Source organism: Callithrix jacchus, chromosome 9 (assembly GCF_049354715.1).
Source record: "Callithrix jacchus isolate 240 chromosome 9, calJac240_pri, whole genome shotgun sequence".
Lineage (NCBI taxonomy): Eukaryota > Metazoa > Chordata > Mammalia > Primates > Cebidae > Callithrix > Callithrix jacchus.
The window spans coordinates 82944006-82956750 of record NC_133510.1 but is presented as its reverse complement, the minus strand read 5'-3'; the positions used below and the strand labels follow the sequence as shown (position 1 = coordinate 82956750).

General features: G+C 35.0%; 1 protein-coding gene across 5 annotated transcripts in view; it reads right to left on the bottom strand.

Annotated features, from left to right (window-relative positions):
• Positions 1-12745, bottom strand: part of OTOGL (otogelin like) — a 207807-nt gene that overhangs the window by 147083 nt on the left and 47979 nt on the right. For all 5 annotated transcript variants that reach the window (XM_035257116.3, XM_078336974.1, XM_078336976.1 and 2 more), the window contains 3 exons: positions 10150-10355; positions 4085-4212; positions 3631-3737 (listed from right to left, as the gene is read on the bottom strand). In XM_035257116.3, the coding sequence (XP_035113007.2) occupies positions 3631-3737; positions 4085-4212; positions 10150-10355 (441 nt within the window). The remainder of the gene's footprint in view (positions 1-3630; positions 3738-4084; positions 4213-10149; positions 10356-12745) is intronic.

The window sequence follows — 12745 nt, the reverse complement described above, 5'->3', positions numbered from 1 at the left end:
TCCATCTTGAATGATAACTTTCATAGGAAAATGGGCATTAAAGAATCGTGGTTTTCACATCAATTTGCTTTGGCATGACAAAATTAAAACCATTTCCTTGCTGCTGGGTTTGACATTCTTAGAAGCAGAAACAGGAGGGCATAATTCAATGACTGATAGAATATCATGCAACTTCTAAGTCAAATGTCATCTCTTCCAGGTAGCCTTTGTAGGCACTCTCTGATAAAGTCAATAGTTCTGTCCTCCTCATCGGAAGCACTTTGCAGTTAGAGCATTGTGTCATTGTTACAGACCTGTTTCCCTGCCCTATTAGAATATGAGTTCCTAGGACAGAGAGCAAGTCTACACTTTTTCTGTTTCTCCAAGGGGCGGCAAAATACTCAGCTCAGAATAGATACTCAATGTATGTTGAATTGAATTCAATATACTATCATAATCCAAGCAGGAAATTAATCTGTGTTCAACCAATTCTCATTTTCATCTCATGGTATGCGACCTTTCTGATGTAGTCCTCTAATGCAGTAAATGAAGAGAATCATTCATTTCCTACAGAATGGAAGAAAGAATGTAAGTAGGTCTAGTCCTGAATGAAATATTGAGGGGAGTGAAGAAAGGCTGGCTCTGGCAGCTTCTCACTTCCATTTTATCAATATCCACTTAATTATAATGTCCTTCTTTTGATATTACATGTCTTCTTTGCCTGTAAACCCAGCGTCTCTACCACAAAGGTAGCTCTTAAGGTGTCAGCTGATTTCATACAGTAAGAGTTGTTTCTCTATCTTGCTATTTTTGTTTTCCCTGGAGAAAGCATCAAAGTTTCAAAAGTCAAAAGTCTAAAAACTATCCAAATTTCAAAAGACAAAAATGCTAATTTCTCAATGATTAAATTTCAGTTGAAGTGGGTGTGGCAGAGACTGATCTAGTCTCTAGTTCCCCCTTCTTCTTTTTAGTATTAGAATGCCCAAGTTTTTGCCAGGTAGATGGCTGCCAGCCAAAGACAACATTTTCAGCTTCTCTTGCACCTAAGTGCGGCCACATATCCAAGTTCTGGCCAAAAGGTTAAAAGTGAAAGCATGAATGAAACTTCCACATCAAAAATCCCAGCCCTTTTGTTTTTTGTTTTTGTTTTTCTCCTCTTTTAAGGACTAAAATGTGGACATGGTATTGGTGATGCAGTTTGGGCCATGACATTGAAAATAATACCCTAGACAAAAGGAAAAATGTAGTAACAAGATCAGTCACTGGAATATTCATGGAGCAGAGCCATGATGCCAACCCAAGACCACTAACCAGCATGGATTTTCATGTGAGAAATATAAACATTCCATTTAATTTAAGTCATAGTCATTTTAGCTATTAAGGCAGCTAAACAATATCCCAAACTAAAAAATGAAGAATGACTTTCCTGGACCTAAAAACAATATTTTATCTCAGACTACTTGACAAATGGGTACTAAAGATATTAAAGATAAGACAATTGAAAAGATGACTGGAGAAGAGTCCAAGACTGAGTCACTGTGGAATAAGAACAATTTTTAATTCCATATATATGGCTAAATGAGGACTAAGCGCTACCCTCAGGGATCCTTTAAAAAAAGAGAGTGAGAAAAAAACAAAGAGATATAGCAAGTAGCTCTTAAATTAAAAATGAAACCAAATAAATAAGGAACAGAATTTAAAAAAATATGTAGTTAGGTCACTAGCCAATATTTTAGGCAGAGGGGGAGCTCTTTCAAAGCTCCTGCATTAATTCAGAAATCCTTGAAATTTAGAGACTATACATATAAATCTAGGGTATAACTGTACTTTGTTCAAAAGTAAGAGATGTCACAAGCTTATTTTAATATCTGGGAAATAGTATATTCATTACTTTTGTAATAATTTCAATTTAAAAGAGGAGTAGTTATAAATAACACAATTTCCTACTACCTGAACCTTTCCTCTTTGTTCTCATCTTTGATAAACCTTTTAATGAGCTACTCAAGATGACATTTAAGTGGTTTTACTAAACTAAAAACTAGCCTTTTTTTATTTTAAAAGTTTCTATGCAACACTTATACTTCTTGGGACTCATAAAATATACAGATTTTACAATTTCTTTAGATAGTCCTAAACATTCAAGATGTGTAATCACCTATACTTGGTAATGTTTTGAAAGAAAAATAATCTTAAAAAATTTTAATAATGGGTAATTTATGGTAGGTTCTACAATGAACTACCATATATGAACATAGTATGGTGACTCTCACTGAATTTGTTGCTTATCCAGCTACCTATCCTAGATGTTCATAACCTGAGATAGAATGCAGGGATCTGTGACCTTAGGTAGAAAAAAATATTACATGTTGATTTTCACTAATTTCCAACAGAAACTTAGCATTTCCTTCAATTATGCCTATAGGCAACACATTACAATGTTCTTAGCGATATCTGTGACTTTGTCACCAATGTGACTCAAATCTTCTTTTTTCATATTTTTATATTTTTATTTTCTATTGTTTCAGACTCACAAAGCACTGTTTATACTAATTACTGTCAAATTGCAGTAGTTATTAGATTTGAAATGTGTATTAAAAGCATATATATCAGAAATACTTTTTTATTATTTTGATAACTATTTTATTAGAATTAGTTTCCATTGGTATCTTATGTGTTTTATTTTGTGCACTTCAGTGTTTTTCAAAAGGGTCTACAGATTTTTCTAGAATCCCAAAAGGGGTTCGTAGCATAAAAAGGCTTTTAAGAGCCACTGTATTTTGTTCATGCTGGTTACATAAAACATTTAGAACTACCATTCATATATAATCTAGCAGTTCCACTAAAGAGTATATATCCCCCAAAAAATGAAATCAACATATGAAAGAGATATCTCCACTCCTGTGTTTATTGTAGGAGTACTCACAATAGTCAAAATATACAATCAATCTGTTTCCATCAATGGATGAATGGATAAAGAAATTGTGGTATATATACACAATGAAATATTATTCAGCCATAAAAAGAATGAAATCCTGTAATTTGCAACAACATGGATGAAACTAGAGGTCATTATGTTAAGTAAAATAAGCCAAACAGAAAGACAAATATCACACATTCTCACTCATATGTGGGAACTAAAAGAGTGAATCTCATGAAGATAGAGTATAGGTTGATGGTTATCAGAGTCCAGGAAGGATAGGAGAGAGGTGGGGAATAAAGAGAGATTAATTATGGGTACAATGTACATGTAGAAGAAAATAAGACCTGGTGTTGGATAGATTAGTAGGGGGGCTACAGTTAACATTAATCAATTGTAGATTTCAAAATAGTAAGAAGATAATAATTTGAATGTTTTAGTATAAAGAAAAGATAACCAAGGTGACGGATACCCAATTCCCTTTATTTGATTACATGAATGTATAAAATTATCACATGTAACCTGAAAAAAATATGTACATCTACTATGTATCAATTTAAAAACTTTAAACTGTGCCTGTTATATAGCAAACTTTTAATAGCTCTTTGTAGTTTACATTTTATATTTCCCATAATATTTTGTGAACAGCTGAAATGATTAAATAACAGAAGTGGTTGTGGGTCTTCTTTTTACATAAAGAAAATTTTATTATAACTACAAATCATTTCACTTACTTGCAAAGATCATTAACACAGCTGGCAATATACAAATATGGATCAATATACTCATGGCAGCTCAGAAAAGGAAACTGCAACAGTATCTGACACTTGAAGAAGATTGCCTGTGCGAAAAAAGATGCCAGTCACCAGTTTCATGGTATGTATGTAGTCTTATATTATTTTTACAGATCTATTTGCAGGATTTTCAGTTATCACAATGAAAAAGATGGCAATTTATAAATTTTAACCAACATTTTTCTAACTACAGATTTTCATGAGTATTGCATTTATGAAATTCCCTACATTTACTACTTCAGAAATTAAAGTGATTCCCTATTGCAATTATGTTTCCGGGATATAATATTTTTAAATTAAGTTGTGTTTGCACTTAAGAATGCTTAGATAAATATGTAAATAAGACATATGTGTACTCTGTCCAACATGCTCACATTTCTCACATCAAATTTACCTCAAATGCTGGCATTCCACTGGAGCACGGATTTGGAAAATCTGAGGGTGTGAGTACACATTTGGTGTCATCTGGAGTTTGCACTGACCAACTATTTGCAAACAAAGCGATGTCTTCTGTGTAGTCCTCTATTTCACACAGGCACACACACACACATAAATAAGTGTAATCATATCATTTTCCACAAATATAGACATGGTTCTTCAACACAAACTTCCTGATCAAAACTTAAACTCAATAACATTATAAGTAATAGATGACGTTAGATAATAACATTATTTTAGCATAATAAAAACAAATTGAACAAAACGTGGCTACCAAATAAAAGTTAGTTCCACTGGAGAGAAAAAGCAAACTACATTTAAACAACATGGGGAAGGATTGAAGGACAGTGAGTACAATGTACACATCACTGAAGAATAAAACACCAATGTTCAATCTGTGCTATTGAGAGGAGAAAAAATGAAAAAAAAAACACAAATAAAAGTTTAATATAAAAACTATCAGATAGCTCTCTCATTATATTTAATATTAGTAAGAACCTTATTAAAATTGCAGTTCCATCTGGTGGGAACAGTCTACACAAAAAAATCTTGTCAAATTCTTCAGGACATTTCAGAGGATGGTCACATAGACAATGAAAGATTACGAAATACATCTATAGAAGAGAAGACTAAGAAGTGAACCTATTCATCTAAATATGATGAACAGTGTTTCAAAACATGCTCAGGAAAGACATCCCGATTGAGAACCCTGAAGCTAATCCAGTATTAATCTCAGGCAAGATTCAGGGGATAATGTGTTGGCAGCAACAAAGTCCAGTGCTCTAGATTCCTCATTCCAAATCAAGGTTTTTATTTTATTTATTTATTTTGAGATGGAATCTCACTCTGTCACCCAAGCTGGAATGCAGTAGCATGATCCTGGCTCACTGCAACCTCCACCTCCTGGGTTCAAGCAATTCCCCTGCCTCAGTCTCCCAAGTAGCTGGGATTACAGGCATCTGCCACTGCACCTGGCTAACTTTTGTATTTTTAGTAGAGATGGGGTTTCACCATTTTGGTCAGGCTGGTCTTGAATTCCCGACCCTGTGATCCACTCACCTCAGCCTTCCAAAGTGCTGGGATTACAGGTGTGAGCCACCATGCCTGGCCCCAAATCAAGTTTTTAAGTTATCTTTTTACCTGATCTGAGAACAAGATTAAACAAAAATTAATCCTTCCCCTCCTCCATTCAAAGGCTGAATGTCAAAGCTCGAAGACTCGGCAGCACCAAACAAGGTGACATCTCAAAGTTAGACCAGATTTGAGGTTGGAGTCCACCACCCAGATTTGCATGGTCAGAAGTCTACCACTGATGACAATCTATTGCACCACTAGAGTCAGAAATCTTGAGCCAAATGTTTGCCAATCTCTCTGAGTATCTTCAAAGTAGAAAAATAATGTGTGTATGCCACTACCAAACACTGGGAAGATGAGGGACTTTATTAACTGTAAGAATGCTTTGCTCTCTTGGTATAAAATACTAAACTTTATGATAGCCTAGAAGACTTTGCTTGAGCTGGGCCCCGCTCTCCTCTTACTCCCACCCCATCCTGCCCCTCCTATATCTTCTGCACCTATTCTTGCTCAACCTACTCCAGTCATATTGACTTTGTGCTGTTCTTCAAACACTCAAACTCATTCCCACCCCAGAACACTTGGTCTTGTTGACCTCCTTCAACACCACTCTTTCCTGAAATCTTCTCTCTGTTGCCTCCCTTACTAGATGTAGGCCTCTGTTTAATATACTCCTCAGAGAGCCCTTCTTTGCCATGTGATGGGGACTAGCACCAATCAGAGACTTACTCCATCACTCTTTACCTTCTTACTCCACCTTTATTCTATCATGGCTACTATTGCTCACAAAAATTGTATTTCACTGTGTTTATCTTGTTTTCCATTACAGTATGTACTACATGAAGGCCGAAAGCTTGTCTCAGCTATTCTTTTGCTGTATTCCTAGTTTAGCATCTGGCATATAGCAGGTATTCAAAATATATCTGCTGAATAAGTGAGTGAATACATATAGGTGAACTTAATTAAAAAGATTATTAGAATCCGGCTTTCAGCCTGGATGTGGTGACTCACACCTGTAATCTGAGCACTCTGGGAGACTGCGGTGGGTGGCTCACATGAGGCCAAGAGTGTGAGACCAGCCTGGCCAACATGGCAAAACCTGATCTCTACTAAGAATACAAACATTAGCCGACCATGATGGTTCATGCCTGTAATCCCAGCTACTCGGGAGGCTGTGGCACAAGACTTGCCTGAGCCTGGGAGGAAGAGGTTGCAGTGAGCCAAGATCACGCCACTGCACTCCAGCCTGGGCGACAGAGTGAGACCCTGTCTCAAAAACAAAACAAACAACAACAACAACAAAGAATCCTTTGTGTCTGATATCATTGAAATGTTGCCCACCCAAGAAAGTATGGGTCTGCTGTAATATACTTTTTAAAAATGGAAAAACTGATGTCTTTTTTAAGTACATGTATAGTTACATTTCCTTTCAAAACACCATTTTTTAAACGTCTGACAAAACAAAAATATTTCCATAAAACCCACTTATTTCAATACTTATGCAAGAATTTTAATGTTACTAAACAACCTGGCCAATTCCTTAGAGTTCACTTTAATTGCAGCTTTGAACCACATATTTAGCTATTTTATATTGCATCAACAAAAGAGTCATAAAAGTTGTTTATCATGAGATTTTAAATCCATATCTAATGGTGGAGTGGGAACACACTAAACTAAAATTAAAATGTTTTGTATAAAATATGCTCTAAATAGAGTAATTTATTGTCCATATTGGGACATTTTGAGAATGAAAAGGAGGCATTATTAATTATTATGCTGCGAAAAATGAAAGTAAACCAGGACTTATATGTTGGTGCATAGCTAGCTGTAGACATGAATTATGGAAACACAATTCTCAACTAGACAACAAATTAAAATCCTCCTATGTGTACAGAAATTCTGACAAGTCTCATTTCTTTGTGAAGTCATCCCTGAAGGATGAGTTGGAATGCAGATAGAAATGCAATTTTAATCACCATTAAGAAACTATGCATTCAGTGGCATTCAATCAAACTCACTCTCTAAAGATTTTTCTAATCAGCAAAATACAGGTTGAGTTTCAAGAAAATATCAGGCTTCTTAAAGCTAAAGGTAATAAGGCTCATCTGTAGACATTTTCTTGCATTATTGTACCATGGGAGGAAATAGAAAGGCAGCTTCTTATCAAAGTTGTTGTAAGTTAGGTTTTTAAAAAAATTACTCTGCCTTACACTGTGAAGCAAATAACATTGTGAAGAAGGTGAAATATCTCTTTATGTCTTTCCCATGTTCTTTCCAGAATCATTCTTGCCTTCTGACAGTTCAGTCATAATTGAGTTCCATTGCCTTCTGCCAGTCTTCATCCACTTCTAATCCACTAACACCCTTGTGCATGCTACCCTAGTTGGCTCACTGTGAACAACCATTTCATGTTCCAGGTTATCTTGAACATGAAGTCTGTCTGCGCCTTAACTCAAATCTAAGTCTTCCTACCTCTAACAAGAGCAGATGCCATCTTCTATCCTGACCTCCACATCATGTTCCCTGGACGTCCCAGGGGAAGTTGCCCAAAGCAGCCTTTTCTTTTTTCTTTTCTTTTTTTTTTTTTTTTTTGAGACAGTGTCTTGCTCTGTTATGCAGAGGCATGACCTTGGCTCACTGCAGCCTCCGCCTCCTGGGTTAGAGCAATTCTTCTGCCTCAGCCTCCCCAGCAGCTGGGATTACAGGTGTCTGCCATCATGCCCAGCTAATTATTGTATTTTTAGTAGAGATGGGGTATCACCATGTTGGCCAGGCTGGTCTTGAACTCCTGACCTCAGGTGATCCACTTGCCTCATCCTTCCAAAGTGCTGGGATCACAGGAATGAGCCACCGTGTCCAGCCTACCCCAAAGCAGTCTTTCTAACTCTAACACAAATAACTGGAATAAGGATTTTTTCCATGAGGCTTTGATACAAAAGAAAAAGAAGTCAGCAATTACCACCTGATTCATTCTGCCTGCATCCAAAACCCTACTTCCTAACACAATCTCAAGAGTCCAACTTTGTGACCCCTCTCATTGCAAATGCCAACTGGATGCAAAACACCATTTCAGGATGATCCCAGTACTATACATTTGTATTGTGCTCAGAGACTTTTAAACACTTTTATTTATATTTTCTCATTCAATATTCACTGGCTAGGAAGCTCCCAGAGTCATTATCATTATCTCTATTTTACATATGAGGAAATTGACTTTTTGGAGCCCTGCTCTCTACTCTAGCTGCTAGGAAACTAATCCTGATGATGCATCATCTATCTTGAGCAAAACATTTGCATTTTAATAAGGGCTTCTCAAAGCAATGTAAAGATATTTTCAAATGCTTTTATTTCAGCCCCATTATCAGCTTATGGAGAAATACTTGGAGATGGCTATAAATTAAATTAAATGTATTATCTACGTGCTAGGTACTGTACTGTTTTACACTGATTGTCTCATTTAATTCTTGCAACCCTTATGAAGTATATACTCTTATTATATCATTAAACTTACAAACTTTAATAAGGATAAAGGAGAATTTGAATCACACAATCTGACTTCAAAGCCCATACTCTAAGCAGTTCCTTCACCGTCCTTTAAAACACAACATAGGGGCAACTCACCTCTGTTAATTTTATAATATAAAACAAAAGTATTATATAGCATTTACAGCTTCAATAGCAAGTGCTCAAGCACTTATCTAAGCATGGGATTGGGAGCCTCTCAGGTCTGTAATCCAACCCTGACAGTATCAGTTACAAGCTATGTTACACTGGACACATCACCTTGTGTTCTCATCATAAAATTAAGAAAATAATACTGGCTGGGTGCAACAGTGCACCTGTAGTCCCCGCTACCTGAGAGACTGAGACCAGAGGATTACTTGAGCCAGGAGTTCAAGACCAGCATGGGCAACATAGCAAGAACCCATCTTAATGAAAAGAAATAGCAAGACCTCGCCTTGAAAAGAAGAAAAAAAAAAGAAAGGAGAGGAAAGAAAAGACTACTCACCTTATAGGATGTTGTGAGGGTTGGGAATAATATAGCTATGTGCTTAAACTATTATTATAAATATTAGCAAGGTATGTTATTATTATTACTGACTACTCTGTGAGTTCCAAATTATTATAGCCCTATTTTACAGCTAAAGAAACAGGGCACAAGAGTGGTTAAATGAGTGTTCTCAATTACAGAACTTATAAAAGCTGAAATGATATTCAAAGCCAAGTTCACTTGTACTAAGAACAGTATTCTTTTTTATTGCACTTCTATGTGTGGAACTAAATCAGGATTATGGTTGATTCTCTTATTCCATTGCCATTGCACACTAGTATCTGAATTGATACAGAACCCATTTCTAATAACTCAGTTTTTGTTTCATAACTTAGATTTAATAGATGATCTGGTAGGTATATAAAACCTTTCCAAGTTACTATTCAGCTATCCCACTCACATTTCGTTATTTTTGCAAAACTATTATTTGTCAGTTATTCAATTTATTCCTATCAAGAAGGGATGCAAAAATAGTTTTTGTATTAACAAAGACATATTTGAGCCAAATGGGTTTGAATCACTAGAATATAAACTTCAAGAAGTGAAAGGTTTTGTTCACTGATGTATTCCAGTTAATACATCAGTGAATACAGAGGTATCCCTCCCAAAGCAGTAGATACAGAGGCATCCCAAGCTTCTGACACAAAACAAATGCTCTATTAAAATATGTTATAAGTGCTTCATGCTAATTTAGCAAAGGAAACTAGTTCATGGTTTTCAAGAATTAGACTAAAATATTTTTCTAGTCAACCTTTACTTAAAATCACGAAAGCAGGCAATGACAGCCACAAATGTTCCCCCCAATCTATGACAAGTCTTCTGGGTACAAAACAACTTGGTCAGGGGAAAAAAGAAGACTTTAGAAGATATACACACATTTCTTCTGCTTCACTTACCTTGCAGAATTATGAAATCATCAGACTGAATGCCATTGTAGTTTCCACACAGGCCACATGATTTCCCCTTATGGTCCTCAGACAGCTTGAGGTAGATCCCAGATATCCCATCCCAAGCCAATGAAAAGCCAAAGGTTGTTTTCACGAGAATGTAGTCAGCTAGCTTCTCGATGAAAATCTGTCCAATTGTCTGAGGCAACGTTAAACTTGAAAAATAGAACAAAAGCTTTCTAAGAATGATGATAAGGGCTCAATTACAGATAATATGTTTTATAAGTGACTGAGATATAATTAAAAGAAAATGATTACTCAAAATTATTGAATAAACTGTGCAGCAAGATCTCCAAAGCAACCATCCTCTGGAAAATCTCAACATTTTTGAAAACTTCAGTATGGAAATAAAAATACAACAAAAACGATACTGCTTTCTTATACAGATTTAGATTTTGTGCTTATAATTAGATGCTTCTTAGAACCAACCAAAATCACACAGTTGCTAAATACTGGTGATTTGTTAAACCTGGAAAATAACCTTGCCTATTTAGAATAGTTAGAGCTTAAATGTGTTTATTATTTTTTATCTAAAGAGTTAAAGTGATCTAAAAATGCTGCTCAACAATTTTGAAGTAAGGACAAACAATAGCCAATATATATATATACATGATGCTTGAGTTCTGATTTTGCTTAATTTTATTTTAAACATGGCTATAAGGAAATAGGAGTTTCTATCTTTAGAATGATACTTTGACATAAGTCATTGTTTCCTTAAAAATATCAAAGGATGATGAATTATAACTTAGATTTTTAGTGCTGCAAAGTACAATATTAGGAATATAATACACTTTGTCATACTATATTACCTATGGGTAATACTCAAAATTTTTAAATTGGATACAATTTAGTCTATTTAAACAAGTGTCACATAAAATATTTAAGATCCTGATGCAATCTCTAATTTTTCCATTTTTCAGAAGCATACACACATATAAAGGAAGTGGGTGGAATAAGGTAACTGAAGAGAACTAAACAATTGAATATTTTGAAAGCGCCTAGAATACTTTGAAAGAACACGTTATCCTTCCATCCATCAGTATTGCCAAAAAAGAACAAGTGCTGATAATTAAATAAATTGGAAGAATCTCATTTATATTAAGAGAGCCATGTCAAATAAAAATTATATGTAATTATATATAATGTGAATAATATGGGTAGTTAATAGGTATATTCATATATTTCTCTCAAAATTATCCAATTAGTGAGCTCCTTTCCAGAAAGAGTATGGCTTGATGAACCAAAAAAGACTCTAGCTAACTACTGCCATAATACATTCTTATTAAAAATTATAAATATGAGGAATTCACAGTAAAAGTCAACATGAAATAACTTTAAAGAAATATCACTTGTTTTGAATTCGTAAGTTTATATAAACTATATTTGAAAGAAGTAAATCACATTTACAAATACATTTCAGAGTAATAGACAGCTAAACTTATGCAAGTATAATAGTGCTATTATGCATACTTTTTTGTTTGGTCATTTGTCACTTGATCATTTGGTCTCCTTCAGAGTAAATTTAATTAAATAATCAGTTTTTGAAAATAAAGGTGGATAACTGTAATTATCCTGAAGTTTATAACATAGAAGGATGCTAGTGGAGTTGGGAGATAACAGTTTAAACTAGACAATATCCAATTGGTCAAAGAAAAACATGAAACCTAGGCAGGAAACATCAAAATGTAAACCTAAATGAATGTAGAACTGAATGCTGAAAAGTATTCAGGGATTCATTTGTATCGAAACCCCTTATTTTCACAGGTGAAAGAAATGAAATCCAGAGAAGCTTTACACACAGAGCCACACATTTGATTTTATTTTGGTAAATATTTCTGTAGCATTTGCTATGAGTTAGGCCCCGTCAGGAACAGCATTTGTGAAAGCAATATTGCTGAATAATAAGAAAACCATCCTTTTTCTATCACATAATCTGAAATCCTCATAGAAATGTTTTTGTGAGTTAAAATTAAATATTATGTTCCTGCTTTAATAAAGAAATAATATTCTTGAAAATCAATCTGAATGGTAAGTCTGTTTTACAAAACATAATAATTGTTTAAATGCCATTTTATTACCCAAAATTCCATATAGAGAATCCTAAATGACTCTTTAAATTCAACTCTAGGAAACACACATAGAAATGCATTATCTTCTCACGCAAATGCCTAAACTTTCTTTTATGAGAAAATGAGAAGTATAGAACCCAACTGACCAAGAAAATAAGCCTCAGACAGCAGGAAGAGCTGTTCTAGGTTGTCTGGCTGTTTCAAGTCTCCTCTGGTGCTCTGTCCACTGACCTTTCTGCTGCCACCTGCTACCATGGCTACCTTTTGAGGAATCTAAACCCAGAGAAAGCAACACGGGTTGATAAAGCCATTGCACTGGAAAGTATTCCTATAGTTCAAACACTTGCTAGTGAATTCTGAATGATTAATAGAATTGTTCCAGCCCACAATTTCCTTGATCTGGCATAATCCAACCTGGAAATATTTAAAATTGAGTCTCTCTATAACTACTTAGATTGGAAGGCAGATTATTCCAC